This window comes from Aquarana catesbeiana, linkage group LG03 (genome assembly GCF_042186555.1).
Source record: "Aquarana catesbeiana isolate 2022-GZ linkage group LG03, ASM4218655v1, whole genome shotgun sequence".
In the NCBI taxonomy this organism is placed as follows: domain Eukaryota; kingdom Metazoa; phylum Chordata; class Amphibia; order Anura; family Ranidae; genus Aquarana; species Aquarana catesbeiana.
The window spans coordinates 149,157,335-149,174,555 of NC_133326.1; the positions used below are offsets into that span (position 1 = coordinate 149,157,335).

At 39.3% G+C, this 17,221-nt stretch overlaps 1 protein-coding gene across 2 annotated transcripts in view; it reads right to left on the minus strand.

The window, feature by feature from the left end:
• The window catches only part of PLXNA4 (plexin A4), a 1,066,226-nt gene that overhangs the window by 282,852 nt on the left and 766,153 nt on the right, over nt 1-17,221 (minus strand). The window contains exons 9-10 of one of the 2 annotated variants that reach the window (XM_073619416.1): nt 3,699-3,813; nt 1,138-1,170 (exon numbers count right to left, since the gene is read on the minus strand). In XM_073619416.1, the coding sequence (XP_073475517.1) occupies nt 1,138-1,170; nt 3,699-3,813 (148 nt within the window). The remainder of the gene's footprint in view (nt 1-1,137; nt 1,171-3,698; nt 3,814-17,221) is intronic. The other variant, XM_073619417.1, reaches the window with a different exon arrangement.

Here is a 17,221-nt window from a genome sequence, read left to right on the forward strand (position 1 = left end):
AATTTGATCCCTCATATGGGATAGTTATAATGGTGATAGTTACAAGTGCCTTAATTATCGCACAATATGAGTAAGGGGCATTATTGCCACCAATATTATTTCATCAGAATAAAGTTATAGCAATGCTAGGCTCCCAAGTCCATGAGCTTTCAGTGTATATCTGCTTCATTGAGGTATTAACCGAATGGTGTACCTCCTGAGTTTATATTACTAGAACGCTCTAGTAGTATTATATACAAAGTTGATATCTTCCTTAAATTCCAGTTTACCCACATTAGAGGTCCCCACTGCAGTTCTTATCAAGGTGCTGTGGTCCTCATCAGTTTCTACCTAGCCTTGTATTTGTATGTTTCCCCGTTACATGATCTCTTTGTTTTTTTATCTTACTTGTTTTCTAAAAACAATAAAAACGATTGAAACTAAAATTTAGAAGCGTTCCATTAAATGCTTTTCTATGGTTAACACTACATTTAGGGATAGCCTAGTTGTTTCAATGTTTATCAGATCACCATTCTAATTTTTAATTTTTGTCAACATCTAGAGGTAGAAACCACTTACACATAACCCCAGCTAGGTTATTATTCCGGCTAATCATAGTGCATTGAAAACTGAAATTGCATTCATACATAAGGAGCAAGTGTGTGAGTAGTACTCAGTGTGACATTCTCAAGCATTATTCTTTCTAATCTTTCTGGAAAGCATAGACACTAAGGTGGCTCCAATTTCTGGCATTGTTTTTACTTACGTCTTTTTCAGCCCCTTACAGCTTATAATAATAAAACCAAAAACCTGACCCTACAGCAGGTACTATTATCCCTCCATAGAGGCCCAATGAACATGACAAAAAATGTAACCATAGCAACCGCTTCAGGTGACAAAACTAAGAGCCGCAAAGAAAGAATTAAAAGGAAAAAAATTGTGCTGAAAGTTTTTTTTTTTTTTCTGCTTATCTTTTCTTGTGCTGCAGTTTATGACAGCAATAATAGCTTCCTCAGAGAATCATTGTAGACAAGCACACAGCACAACAGAGCTGTTATCACATAGATAATAGACATTTCGAACTTGGCAATATTGCTTAGTCATTATTGCACATATGGAGATAGAAGTATCTGTTTGAAAATATAACTGGATCTTTACCTTTTTTTCTGACCAAGAAAGGGATAAATAGCTCTAAACAAGGATAAAACAGATGATTTTAGAAGCATATTCACCATAAGAAGTCTCAGCTGACATTTTCTTGTGGAGACAAGTTGCATGCTTCTTACGTAACCTGTCTTTAAAATGATAAACCACTAGCTTCCTACCATGTTTTTAGTCAATTCAAATCAGCCACAAAGGTTATGTAGTGCACATAGGCATTTTCAACGTCCAATTTATCATGTGCAGTAGACTGACATATGTGCCAATACAAGGGATTAGCAAAAATATGTCATTTTATCTGAGGCAGGCTTGACATTATCAATTGGACGTATTTGTTCCTGACTATAAACACCTGCGGGCAAGCACTATAATTGATGAACACTGGATATATATATATATATATATATATATATATATATATATATATATATATGTCTCACAAAAGTGAGTACACCCCTCACATTTTTGTAAATATTTTATTATACCTTTTCATGTGACAACACTGAAGAAATTACACTTTGCTACAATGTAAAGTAGTGAGTATACAGCTTGTATACTCAAAACAACTCAACACACAGCCATTAATGTCTAAACCACTGGCAACAAAAGTGAGTACACCCCTAAGTGAAAATGTCCACATTGGGCCCAATTAGACATTTTTCCCTACCCAGTGTCATGTGACTCTGAAAATGGAATTGCTGCTCTACATAAAGATGGCCTAGGCTATAAGAAGATTGCCAAGACCCTGAAACTGAGCTGCAGCATGGAGGCCAAGACCATACAGCAGTTTAACAGGACAGTTTCTATTCAGAACAGGCCTCACCATGGTCGACCAAAGAAGTTGAGTGCACATGCTCAGCGTCATATGCAGAGGTTGTTTTTGGGAAATAGACATATGAGTGCTGCCAGCATTGCTGCAGAGGTTGAAGGGATGGGGCGTCAGTCTGTCAGTACTCAGACCATAAGCCACACACTGCATCAAATTGGTCTGCATGGCTGTCATCCCAGAAGGAAGCCTCTTCTAAAGATGATGCACAAGAAAGCCTGTAAACAGTTTGCTGAAGACAAGCAGACTAAGGACATGGATTACTGGAACCATTTTCTGTGGTCTAATGAAACCAAGATAAACTTATTTGGTTCAGATGGTGTCAAGCATGTGTGGCAGCAACCAGGTGAGGAGTACAAAGACAAGACAATCGTGTCATGCCTACAGTCAAGCATGGCACTGGGGAGCTACAGTTCATTGAGGGAACCGTGAATGCCAACATGTACTGTGACATACTGAAGCAGAGCATGATCCCCCCTTTGGAGAATGGGTCGCAGGGCAGGATTCCAACATGTTAACGACCCCAAACACACCTCCAAGATGACCACTGCCTTGCTAAAAAACCTGAGAGTAAAGGTAATGGACTGGCCAAGCATGTCTCCAAGCATGTCTCCAGACCTAAACCCTATTGAGCATCTGTGCGGCATCCTCAAACGGAAGGTGAAGGAGCACAAGGTTTCTAACATCCACCAGCTCCGTGATTTTGTCATGGAGAAGTGGTAGAGGACGCCATTGGCAACCTGTGAAGCTCTGGTTAGCTCCATGCTCAAGAGGGTTAAGACAGTGCTTGAAAATAATGGTGGCAGCATAAAATATTGACACTTGGGGCCCAATTTGGACATTTTCACTTAGGGGAATACTAACCTTTGTTGCCAGTGGTTTAGACATTAATTAATAGTTATACAAGCTGTACACTCACTACTGTACATTGTAGCAAAGTGTCATTTCTTCAGTGTTGTCACATAAAAAGATATAATGAAATATTTACAAAAATGTGAGGGGTGTACTCAGTTTTGTGAGATACTGTATATGTGTATATATATATATATATATACATACTTAATGCAAATTGCATCATATAGCTGTTAAAATGTACCTTACAAATCAATACACATGGGACCATTTAAAGAGCTATTCTGGGTAATGGGTAAACAAAATTGTTAATGTTATACAACATACACTGTTGCTATACTAAAGTAAGACAGCCCAATCAAAAAACCTTAACCTGAGTATCTCATATGTGTTGTGGGTGAAATTGCTTCCTGAATGTATACTGTAAAATGTAATTTCTCTGTATTTGCCAGCTCTAAGGCAAATTTTGAATCTGTTTGGTGGCTGTGAGAAACTTTCCAGTTCTGTCTGATACAGTTAAACCCTAACTGGATGACATTTAGTTTGCTAAAGCATTTTGAATCATAAATAACTGCCATGTCTTCTTCCTATAAAATATTGTTTCACCTTTTTAGAAATCCTTTTTTGCATCTCAGTGCTGGTGATCTCTTCCAGCTTATCTTAGCCACTCCCTGTCTATATTAATACAATCTAGCAGAGGCTGCATATAATTGATCTGGGCTAGCTTCTGCCATGTGTGAGGCCACTTGTTGCCTCCACCAAGGTCGGCAAGCGGTTAAAGAAGACTTTAAAAATACAATGTTGGTTCATACATCAACTACATTTGTAGTTTGGCAAGAGATTAGGTTAGGTTAATTACAATAAGAAAATAGAAAATTACCTCTGGTATCTTGACTCTTCCTTCCTGGAAGGAACATGTCTGTGGATCATGGGTACACACATGTCTGTATTTACACCAATGACATTGATATGGACTTTCGACACAAGAGAGGCACCTGTAACCAGAGAAAGACATGCATTTTATAGATTTTATTTTAATCTTTAGTACCCAAAGTCACGTGCATATCAGCATAAAGCTTTTTTATTGTTATTTTTTATTTTATCCACATTTATTGTATTATTATATGATTTTGAGATAGGCCACTGAGTTTGATTCATTGATACATATTGTTTTTTTACATTTAGGCCTTTTAAACGGGACTGGTTACACTCCGATCAGCAGGGGATCTGTGAGCTGATCCCCAGCTGATTAAAGTAGAGCGTAATGAATGTCACATCCATGGACTCCATGGAAATCCCGCTGTGCTCTAAGGGTGGCTTAGTGTAAGTGGTCTCCACTGTCTATTTACATCAGGCTACTTCTTATTCAGTCCATCAAAACAGAAAAGGACGCAGTCCTTTTCCATCTTTTTTTTTAGCAAACCTGATGGCCCTGAAGGTAGGAAGGTGTAAATGGACACAAGTCAGTTTACACCAGGGGTAGGCAACATGGGGCCCTCCAGCTGTTGTGGAACTACATTTACCATGAGGCTGTGCAGGGCTGGCAGTTACAATTACTCCCAGAGGCATGATGGGACTTGTAGTATTGCAACAGCTGGAGGGCCCCAGGTTGCCTACCCATGGTTTACACCCACTCGTCCATAGGGCAGCATTGACCGTACAATCAGATCTGCCTGAAAAACTGATAGTTGTACCTAATAAGATTGGATCTGTGAAAAGAGCCCTAAATGTATTAGTAGCGTCTACCACAAAGGTTCTTCAGGCCACCAGCACAAGGCAGTTTGCATTGCACATTTTCTACAACAACGCTTCTTTTGTATAATTTAAAGCAAGCAAAATGACATACCCCACATCTAGGGATGGGTGAATGGTTAGGTCTGAGCATGAGTTTGAGCCGAACAATTGCCTGTTCGGCTACTCGCCCCGACGAACACTCTGCAATGCACTGAGCGCTGCACAATGCATTCTACTAAGAGTATGTAACAGTATAACTTCAACAATATTAATACACAATACAGTGGATGCCCAGGATACCAAACAGTAATGGGATATGTACACTCTCTATTTCAGCTCCCCCTTGCCATTGCTTTAATGTCTAATGTAGGGATGAGCACCTGGTTCTGTCCAAACCCATGTTCGTACTGAATTTTGCTTGGTTTGAAGGTTTGTCGAACAGCCAAATAAAATATGCAGCCAAGTCAACCCTTCGGCTGTGGTAGGAAGTAATATTCTTAGCAGGGGAATTACTTTTTTTGTAAAAAATACACTGTTTTGAATTAAAAAATAGGAAAATTGCGCCCGTTCATGGAATGGCGACAAACTTTGACCCTTAAAAATATCCATAGGCGACGTTTAAAAATTTCCACAGGTTACCAGTTTTGAGTTACAGAGTAGGTCTTTTGCTAGAAGTATTGCTCTTGCTCTAACGATTGCAGCAATACCTCACATTGTGGTTTGAACACCATTTTTATATGTGGACGCGACTTACGTATGCGTTCACTTCTGCACGTGAGTTCAGCGGGACGGGGCACCTTACATTGTTTTTTATTATTAATTTTACATTTTATTTTTTATTTTTATAATGTCCTTTTTCTAAAAAAAATTAGGTCACTTTCATTCCTATTACAAGGAATGTGAACATCCCCTGTAATAGAAAAAAAGCATGACAGGACCTCTTAAATGTGAGATCTGGGGTCAAAAAGACCCCAGATCTCACATCTAAATGCAATAAAATATAAATAAATAAATAAATACATACATAAATAAAAATTTCCCCATTAAGACCAAAGTGACGTTTGATGTTGCTTCCGTTATCCAATGTTATGGAGCCGAGCGGGGGCCATCTTTCCCTCACTCAGCTTTAAGTCTCAGAGGGGAGAGAACCTGATTGGCTCCGCCACTACCGACGGCTCCGGTAAGCGGCTGAGATGATCGGAGCGCGGAGGGAGGGGGGGCCCTCTCATGCCCTCGATAAAAGTGATCTTGCGGTGAATCCGCCACAGAGACCACTTTTATCAGAAAGAGGACCCTCTGCTGTTTAAGAATATACTGGGTTTATGGCAGCTGTCTGCTGCCATAACCCTGGTATTCTATGTCACAGTACCGACGTATAACGATGGCGGGCGGTCCGCAAGTTGTTAAACAGCATTTTGTTATTCTGTGTAAATATACATTTTTGTTGTAATAGGCTGTTTACATTGTACAGATGTGACACTTCACATGAAGTTAAGGACATCCCCCTTGCATGTTGTTCAAAGGGATTTAGCATTTTTAATGGTTTACTTTAAGCAGTATTAAAATTGCTACTTCCAACCAAACAAAATTTTGAAAAGAATACTTTCTGTTGTACACGTCTCCCCAGGGCAGTCCCAGCCTCTTGTGCCCATGGTTTGAGCCCATGGTGCCCAATTTGATAAATGGCTTTCCAAGACTTGGCTGCCATTGACTTCCATTGCGTTCAGATTCACCATCTCAACTACTGTAAAGTGTGTAGAACCTGCCACAAACCGCACCCAGGTACGTTTGGCTCATCATTAATCTAATATATTCAGTGGGGATGGAAAGTATTCAGACCCCCTTAAATTTTTCCCTTTTTGTTATATAGCAGCCATTTGCTAAAATCATTTAAGATCATTTTTTTCTCCTCATTAATGTACACACAGCACCCCATATTGACAGAAAAACACAGAATTGTTGACATTTTTGTAGATTTATTAAAAAAGAAAAACTGAAATATCACATGGTCCTAAGTATTCAGACCCTTTGCTCAGTAATTAGTAGAAGCACCCTTTTGATCTAATACAGCCATGAGTCTTTTTGGGAAAGATGCAACAAGTTTTTCACACCTGGATTTGGGGATCCTCCGCCTTTCCTTCGTGCAGATCCTCTGCAGTTCTGTCAGGTTGGATGGTAAATGTTGGTAGACAGCCATTTTTAGGTCTCTCCAGAGATGCTCAATTGGGTTTAAGTCAGGGCTCTGGCTGGGCCATTCAAGAACAGTCATGGAGTTGTTGTGAAGCTACTCCTTCGTTATTTTAGCTGTGTGCTTAGGGTCATTGTCTTGTTGGAAGGTAAACCTTCGGCCCAGTCTGAGGTCCTGAGCACTCTGGAGAAGGTTTTCATCCAGGATATCCCTGTATTTGGCCGCATTCATCTTTCCCTCGATTGCAACCAGTCGTCCTGTCCCTGCAGCTGAAAACACCCCCACAGCATGATGCTGCCACCACCACGCTTCGTTGTTGGGACTGTATTGGACAGGTGATGAGCAGTGCCTGGTTTTCTCCACACATACCGCTTAGAATTAAGGCCAAAAAGTTCTATCTTGGTCTCATCAGACCAGAGAATCTTATTTCTCACCATTTTGGAGTCCTTCAGGTGTTTTTTAGCAAACTCCATGTGGGCTTTCATGTGTCTTGCACTGAGGAGAGGCTTCCGTCGGGCCACTCTGCCATAAAGCCCCAACTGGTGGAGGGCTGCAGTGACGGTTGACTTTCTACAACTTTCTCCCATCTCCCGACTGCATCTCTGGAGCTCAGCCACAGTGATCTTTGGGTTCTTCTTTACCTCTCTCACCAAGGCTCTTCTCCCCCGATAGCTCAGTTTGGCCGGACGGCCAGCTCTAGGAAGGGTTCTGGTCGTACCAAACGTCTTCCGTTCAAGGATTATGGAGGCCACTGGGCTCTTAGGAACCTTAAGTGCAGCAGAAATTTTTGTGTAACCTTGGCCAGATCTGTCCCCTGCCACAATTCTGTCTCTGAGCTCTTTAGGCAGTTCCTTTGACCTCATGAGTCTCATTTGCTCTGACATGCACTGTGAGCTGTAAGGTCTTATATAGACAGGTGTGTGGCTTTCCTAATCAAGTCCAATCAGTATAATAAAACACAGCTGGACTCAAATGAAGGTGTAAAACCATCTCAAGGATGATCAGAAGAAATGGACAGCACCTGAGTTAAATATATGAGTGTCACAGCAAAGGGACTGAATGCTTAGGACCATGTGATATTTCAGTTTTTCTTTTTTAATAAATCTGCAAAAATGTCAACAATTCTGTGTTTTTCTGTCAATATGGGGTGCTGTGTGTAAATTAATGAGGGAAAAAAAGGAAAAGAAAGGTGCCGTGCTGAGGATGGACACATGCCACAGATGAGGACTCCTGATTTTATCATGTCTTTTAACACTCAACAATCTTGTAAGTGCTTTTAACCCTTTGTGCACTCTATTAAATTTTACATACTGCACTTAGAGGCGCCTTTCTTTTCCTTTTTTATATCTTCAGAGTTGCTTCTCCTCTAACCAAAGTGCTGCCAGAAGTGCCATCTCATCACTATCATCCCTCTGACCAGCTACCCACCTCCACCAGAGCGCCCTTATCACCTCTCTGTTTTATACCACATTAATGAGGGAAAAATGAAGTTAAATGATTTTAGCAAATGGCTGCAATATAACAAAGAGTGAAAAATTTAAGGGGGTCTGAATACTTTCCGTCCCCACTGTAGGTGCATAGCAAAGACATTTACAGCTAAAATTTCATTATATTTACATTATTCTTTATTATATAGTATATTTGTTTGCATTAATTTTTTTCTAAAAGTAATAAAAATAAAGTTGCAAGGGATCAAAGTGTTTCTTTCCTAACTTGCTCCACTAAGATGATTGAACTTGGATCACTTTGGCCTCTGGGAAATGGTACCAAAGTTAATAGAGGTATTGTAATGTTTTAATTTTACCATTCTCATATTAAAACATGTTCCTGTATTCCATCTCAGAATGAAACCTCTAATGCAGAAAAAAATCAGTATCTGGCAGGTCCAAAATGTAATGCAGACTCCCCTACCTGGTCAGTCCCCTTTGAAAATTGAGCAGCGGATTGAAAAATGTCTATGATTATGTCCTACATGAGGGTTAAATGCATCAGTGGAGGTGCAGCACCTGTCAGAAGTGCTATGCCTTGAACAATAAGGTTTATTTAAAAAAAAAAAAAAAAAATCAGTAGCGTGCGACACAGTGTGTGACTAGAAATTTGGTGAGGAGATGAACTTTACTTGTCCCATAACCTGTGGCTGCCAAATGCAGAAGAACACTGCCAGGAGTGATATCACGCTTTGGTGCAAAACCTGATCGGGCAGTGGCCATAAGTTTTTACATGAAGTCACTGTACAATTTTTTTTTTAAACATCTCCTGCAAATTCGGGAAAATTGGCTTGGGTACTAAATGTCTTGCTTTGACAGATTTTTCTTTATGTATGTGGGTAGAAAAAAAGACAAAGAGAATTTTTCTAGTCGCTCTAATGTTTTTTAATGAAAAGCCAATGAAGAAAAGAGATTTGTTAAATCAGCATAAAATAAATCTGTCTGAAAAAAAAAACTGAGTATTATATGCCTTTGTGTGTATGACCAGACTTGTACCTATGTGGTATGATGAAGTAGGCACCTCCAGGTGTCCACACACGCACAGCATCATGCTTGACTGAAAATCCAAGAAACTCTATTAAGTAAACAGATTGTTCTTCTCTCCTCTGCTTTCTATTGATTAGTGAGTTTTTCTTACACACCTTTTGGCCAACAGGGAACTGAGAGACAGGGAAAGGACAAGCTGCAGGGCAAGACAGCCCTGGATTTATATGGAAATGGAGAACTTTCAAATGTACTTAGACTGTATGGAGACACCTATACTAGCCTGCTCTGTCACCCCATGCCCAGGTTATAAATTTGTAAAGCCCACAAGGTTTACTTTAAGCAGTGTTGACCTCTATGTAGAGGAAACCAAAGCCTGTAAACAAATGTGAGAACTTTAAAGTGGTTGTAAACCTCAGACATGAAATATGAACAAAGCATATCACTCTATAGTGTGTAATTCAATCCAAAATAAGTGTAATTTCTGTCTGCTGCCCTGTTCCTCTGCTATCTGCATGAGTCACCTTTGACAAGTTTTCCTGACACCAAGAGAAAAAGGGGGATCTCCAGCACAGAGCCTGTGATTAAAAGCATCAGCTCTGTTCCTGTGTGCTGTGTGAATGGGATGTGTCCCTTCCCTCCAATCAGCTATCACAGCTCTTCTCGCTGAGCTTTGCAGTGTGTAATTTATGCTAGCCACCCCCTGTTTTTTGAAAGCTCAGACAAGCTTTATAAATTGTGGACTGGCAAGAAGTTCTGGATGTGGATTTGTTTCATCTCTGTGTATCACCTGAGGCCAGTCACTTCACTAGGTATATGTAAAGGTTTACAACCATTTTACAAGAAACAATGTTCGTCCCATGCAGGGAAAGCAATTATTGTCAACCCTACAGCCACTTATACTTCCCTTCTTTTAACCACTGCTCCATTTACATGTAGGAACAAAAAGATGACGCTGTGACTAAGTTCCAAGTCATGACATGAGTGGCTCAAACTTTGCTCCACTCTTATGTGTCAGTGCTGGGCGCTTGAGTGGCCAGCAACCACCAGCAATGATACCTGTGAAGAAGAGGAGTGAGTCATATTTTACCTATTCACATCACAATTTTAATTCTCAGTGACATAGAGTACAGCAGGGACACTCCTCCAAAAGCCAATGAATTGTGCAAGATTTTCTGGTGCTATCAGCCACAAATAAGAATTGGGAGAAGATGGATTATTCTATCAAAATGGGAGGTGTGAAATCACAGATATGAGTAACTCTTGTGTAACCCTGCCCTATGTTAGCTAGCTTATTTAACAACCATGGAACTAATACAAACTCAATAGTCTGTTTTTAATATTTAACATTGCTCTGATTGCTAATTAAGAATCTTTTAAAAAAAAACTAAATTACAACAACTGATTTTAATTATCCAATATACACATGGGTTGGAATAAGCTATAAATCTGCTGAGGTCAAATTTTGTTCATATTTGATGCTCATTACAATGCTCATGAGATTGCCACAGCATTCAATCAACATCTGTATTTAGTATACACAAGTATTTTCTACTAATAATCTAAGGATTGTTAAATGCATATACCAAAGCCATGCCGAAGTCAGCAGGAAGGTGTGTGTGTATGTAGGTATCTGTGTGTAAAGGCGAGGGGGGGGTCTCTTTTATTAAAAAAAAGCCCAGCAGATTAAAGCAGCAATACAATACTTGTTATTCAAATTGATAACAGACACTCACTCCGATAAATCAAATAAAAAATGTATACTGTATGATATTGTGTCAAGTCAAAACATAGACAGCCATGAATATTTCATTTATTTTTTTTTTATCATTACTTCCACTAAAGTATGTAGGAATTGAATTGTTGAACTGTTTGTAATAAAATTATCACCCAAAATATAAGACTGTGCACCTGAATGCTAAACCGAAGAAAAAGCTAAAAAGTACAGCATGATTGATATTGTACTCATTCTTTCTGGATTAATGAGGTATAGAAAAAGACATTGTATTAAGCAGCCATTACAGAGATAGATATTTGGGGGGGGGTTACTAAAACTGGAGTGCAAAATCTGGTGCAACTCTGCATAGAAACCAATCAGCTTCTAGATTTTTTTGTCAAAGCTTAATTGAACAAGCTGAAGTTGGAAGGTGATTGGCTACCATGCACAGCTGCACCAGATTCTGAGTGTTCCAGTTTTAGTAAACATCTTTTTAATGCTCGTCTTTTTAAACTTTGTCCTGTGAGTTTTTTCACAATAAATTAGTTATTTACCCAAACGAGCATCACTGTGCGCTTTTTTATATCTATTTTTTGGACGCACTTCCATTAATGGATAACCAAGTGGAGCAGTGCTGGATCCTGAGCAGAGACCTGTCACTAAATTCTGGAGAGGGAGAACAGTTGCAGTGCCTGCAGTGTGGGAGAGCAGTACATGCTGGAGCCTGGAGACATCCTTTGAACCTGTGCTTATACGCTTATGTTCATCTGCCCTCTGGTAAGAGTATTTTAGAGGTGCACGGTGGTGTGATGTGTCATTGCATACACTGAAGCTGGTGTGAGAGTCCTGTCTTTTCTACACACCATCTCCCCTAGATTCCATTTCCTTCAGGTATATTTCTTCAAGCGCTGCATATGAACTCTTTTTGGCCTAAATACACTGTTATTGCTTATTTTATTTCTCCATCAAAAATATGTACATACAAAATTCTATTGCCAGCATTCTATTGCCATTCTAATACCAGTCACATTAATAGACATTTGTTATTATTTGTTTTGTTTTTTTGCTTTGCAGCCAATTGCTTTATCTTATTAGTGATTTTAGGTTAAAGAGGGTTTCATTAATAAGATATCAATGGGATTGTGTAGGAAAATACCTTTCCCCATATATTTAGTTATCTTATTAGCCATTATTGATTTTTCTATTATCAGTTTAGATCAGTGGTCATCAACCCTGTCCTCAGGGCCCACTAACAGGCCAGGTTTTATGTATTACCTTGGAGAGATGCAGGCTAGAATACTGCAATCACTGAGCAGCAAATTATATCACCTGTGATGTATTTCAGTTATCTTGCAAACCTGGCCTGTTAGTGGGCCCCGAGGACAGGGTTGATGACCACTGGTTTAGATTATGAAACATGTACATATATCTATACATGTGATCAATAGTTCCCACATAAAACAGGTCATCGTTTAGGTTTATAACCAATCATTTGATTTCATACTCTGAGATACTTCTGAGACTGCAAACAGTCAAAAAATGCAGCTCTCTACAAGGATATATCCTAGGTATCAGTTGCAGTCTACAGGAGGGTGCTCAGGCTATGATGTCCTCACAACAGGAAATAATCAACAAATTCCAATAGAAGCTGGCACTCCAAATCCTTCGTGAATGGTTTATTAGGTACACATAAAAGGGTACAAGGGGCTAACGTTTCGGCACAACCGCCTTGATCACAGCTCAAACATTAAAATGAGAATCAAAAATATATAGAGACGGAGGACGGGGTTCCTAAATGTCTTGCAGGACAATTTCATTACTAGAAATAAAGCGTTACTGGATCTACTGGTTACGATCAATACAGATCTGATCACGGATGTGGAAATATGGGGCAATTTAAGAAAAAAGCGATCACAGGTCAATTGGCTTCAGTATAACTCACACAAATAGGAAACAGAAGGGGAATACAAAGACACTGAATTTCAAAAGAGCCAACTTCCCTAAACTACGAACCTTGCTAGAAGGCATAAATTGGAATAAAATCTTAGGAACAAAGAACACGGAGGAGATATGGGTTTGCTTTAAGAGCATATTAAATAAGGGCATTAGCCAATGCATCCCATTGGGTAATAAATTTAAAATAAATAATAATAATAAAATACATTTAAAAGAGGGAACAAAAGTCCTGGATGGCTTAACTACATTGTAAAAATGCATATAAAAGCAAAAGAGAAGGCCTTCAAAAAATACAGGTTGAGGGATCATCATCAGCATTCAGACTTTATAAAGAATGCAACAAGAAATGTAAGGGTGCAATTAGGGCCGCTAAGATAGAACACGAATGAAACGTAGTGGAGGAAAGCAAAAAAATCCCAAGAAATTCTTTAAGTATGTAAACTGTAAAAAAGGGAGGGCAGACCATATTGGCCCCATAAAGAATGAGGAAAGACATCTGGTTACAAAGGATGGGGAGATGATGAAGTTATTGAATTTATTCTTCTCCTCAGTTTTCACAAGGGAATCGGGGGGCTTCAGTAACCAAAACTGCAGTGTTTATCCTCATGACACATCACAGGAAGCACCTCCATGGTTAACAGAGGACAGAATTAAAAATAGACTTGGGAAACTTAACATTAATAAATCACTGGGACCAGACGGCTTGCATCCGAGGGTACTTAGGGAACTCAGTCAAGTAATTGCCAGACCATTGCTCCTAATTTTTACTGACAGTCTACTGACTGGAATGGTACCAGCTGATTGGAGAAAAGCCAATGTAGCACCAATATTTAAAAAGGGCCCAAAATACATCCCTGGGAATTACAGTTATCCTGACATCAATAGTATGCAAGCTCTTGGACGGCATAAGGGACTATATACAAGATTTTAGTAATGAGAACGGTATCATTAGCAGTAATCAGCATGGATTCATGAAGAATCCTTCTTGCCAAACCAATCTATTAACCTTCTATGAGGAGGTAAGTTGCCATCTACATAAAGGAAGGCCGTAGACATGGTGTATCTGGATTTTGCAAAAGCATTTGACACAGTTCCCCATAAACGTTTACTGTACAGAATAAGGTCAGTTGGCATGGACCATAGGGTGAGTATATGGATTGAAAACTGGCTACAAGGGCGAGTTCAGAGGGGGTGATAAATGGGGAGTACTCAAAATGGTCAGGGGTGGGAAGTGGGTTCTGTGCTAGGACCAATCTTATTTAATTTGTTCATAAACGACCTGGTGGATGGGGTAAACAGTTCAATCTCTGTATTTGCGAATGATACTAAGCTAAGCAGGGCAAGAACTTCTCTGCAGGATGTGGAAACCTTGCAAAAATAACTGAAAAAATTAATGGGGTGGGCAACTATATGGCAAATGAGGTTAAATGTAAAATAATGCATTTGGGTGGCAAAAATATGAATGCAATCTATACACTGGGGGGGGGGACCTCTGACGGAATCTAGGATGGAAAAGGACCTGGGGGTCCTAGTAGATGATATGCCAAGCTTCTGCTAACAAAACAAACAGAATATCGGCATGCATTAAAAGGGGATCATCTCTATAAAACAATAATTCTCCCGCTCTACAGGACTCTGGTCTGGCCGCACCTAGAGTATGCTATCCAGTTCTGGGCACCAGTCCCCAGGAAGGATGTACTGGAAATGGAGCAAGTACAAAGAAGGGCAACAAAGCTAATAAAGGGTCTGGAGGATATTAGTTATGAGGAAAGCTTGCAAGCACTGAAATTATTCTCTCTGGAGAAGAAACGCTTGAGAGGGGATATGATTTCAATTTACAAATACCGTACTGGTGACCCTAGAATAGGGATAAAACTTGGAAGGAAGTTTATCAAGACACGTGGCCACTCATTAAAATTAGAAGAAAAGAGGTTTAACCTTAAACTACATAGAGGGTTCTTTACTGTAAGAGCGCGGTAAGGATGTGGAATTCCCTTCCACAAGCGGTGGTCTCAGCGGGGAGCATCAATAGTTTAAAAAAACTATTGCATAAGCACCTGAATGACCACAACATACAGGGATCAGGGATATACAATGTGATACTGACATATAATCACACACATAGGTTGGACTTGATGGACTGATACTGACATATAATCACACACATATGTTGGACTTGATGGACTTGTGTCTTTTTTCAACCTCACCTACTATGTAGCTATGTATGTAACCACCATAAAAAAAAAAAAAGAAAGGAACAAAACAAATGTGTTTATTAAACTCCACTTATATGTTTGGCTGGATAAATGGGAACAAGTGATATCATGTTGTTACCCCCCATTTACCATCAGCTAGCACTGGGGTGGACATACTGCAGGCATTAATACAAAATTGCTGTATAGGACAAGGAGGAACATAGGATATTACTGAGAAATAACATGAACCATCAAACATGAGGGGCACGTGTAATGCTCTGCTGAAAGACCCGATGTTAGGTTGTTCTGTTTGAAGCCCCATAAGCATTGGCAACACCATGGGACATTAGGTAGGCACGATGTCAAAGAATATTCAGTATCACTATGTCACTATGGAAGTAAGTCAACAACAGTGTATTATAAAGGGAGCCACAAAGCATTCCCTGGCATAAAGGGTATCTGTATCCACCAATAAACAATACCCAGACACTTTTTGAGTGCCTGTTTGTATAATTTAGCTATTACAGTACATGCAGTAAATGTTAAAATGGCCAAGATATACATTAGTATAAAAAAGAGGAATTACTTCTTTAACCTGTGACTAACATTTTTAAACAGTGTATTATCGGGTTTAAAAAAATATCCATTGGGTACAATAAGCAACCATTATTGCACTGCACAGGTTCCAGCTATAAAGATTCTGGCATGAATAGAACAGTAGGGAGCACCATAGTGCTAAGGGTATGAGGGCAGGAAGTTTAACAAAAGAACCACTCATGGGTCTGGGTTGTTATGGGACCCAAAGCATAGACAGAACACAAGCATTATATAAAGGATTGAGAAAACTATTCAATTATGCATTATATCTTTGACTAAAGAATATACACAAAGGCTAGAATCCCATGCATTTTTTATGTCAATGTAAAGTTGAAAAAAATCTGTACACATATTGTATCCACAGCAGTCTAAGGATATTTTTTTAGACGTAATAGATAAGTCAGTTGAGTGAGTATTATATAAAGAGTTAAAACTTCAGGTTAATATTCATGTGTTATATTAAAAGTATGCATTGCAACTTCAACACTTGCCTCAATTTACAACACATGTCTTTAATTGTAATTGTAAATTCATAAAAAAATGTCTTGCAAAATCATTGTATAAATGACCATGGCTTTTCAGCAAAAGAACACATGCACATATGTAATACTGGTTTGCCAAGATGCGTCTGGAGAAATACTAATAACAGAAAACAGGTCTTTAATGTGCCTAGAAGTGCAACAGTAGTGATATTTTACCAACTTTGTGGTATACCAAGACATGTAAAATTTACAGAAATTTAGAAGCCATGGGAAAAAAATATTTTTTCCCAGCTCTTTCCCCAAAAAATAGAAATTTTGGAAAAATGAAAAAAAAAAAATCAGTGTGGAGTAGTTTTATGAAATACAGTGCATATAAAAGCAATATGCTTGAAATAAATAAAATTAATTAATTAATCAAACTAAACTTGCTATTCAACCACTTCCCACAGGAAAGCCTTTATATGACATCCTTAGGTGGAAGTGGTGATATCTGGATAATGCCTATAGGCATCATCCAGATATCTTTGATTTCAGCCAGCGATTCCCTATCTTGTAAAAGACATCCTAGTCCCACTGCCCTCCGATGCCTCTCCGGCCTCTCCTGTGCGATTGGGGACCCAGAAAGCTGATCTGGCGATGGCTCTGGATTACTATACAGCTGACAATGGACCGGATGGTCCCCGACCATCTGTATGATCCTGGGAGGCCTAAGCGACATCACTTTCGGCGCTGGCAAATGTAAACACTGCCAGTATTTTACCCTGAAAAACAGAAATCGATGTTTTTTTTGGGGGGGGGGGGGTTGTTTTTTTATCTCATGCTTTCCAGTGTAGAGGAGATATCTGGGGTCTTATTGACATTTTTACTTAAAAACAATGCTGATTCAGAAGCATATATTACTCTAGAAAAAGCTTGATGAATGTTGTCCTGATTTTCAGGTGTCATGTTATCTATCAATGAAAGGATCCCGTGTCTTTTGGAGGCAGTGGTTTGCAACACTTTACTAAGATGCTGCTGGAGGAGAAACACTTGTTTCTAGAATGGGAACACTGGAGGGAAAAGC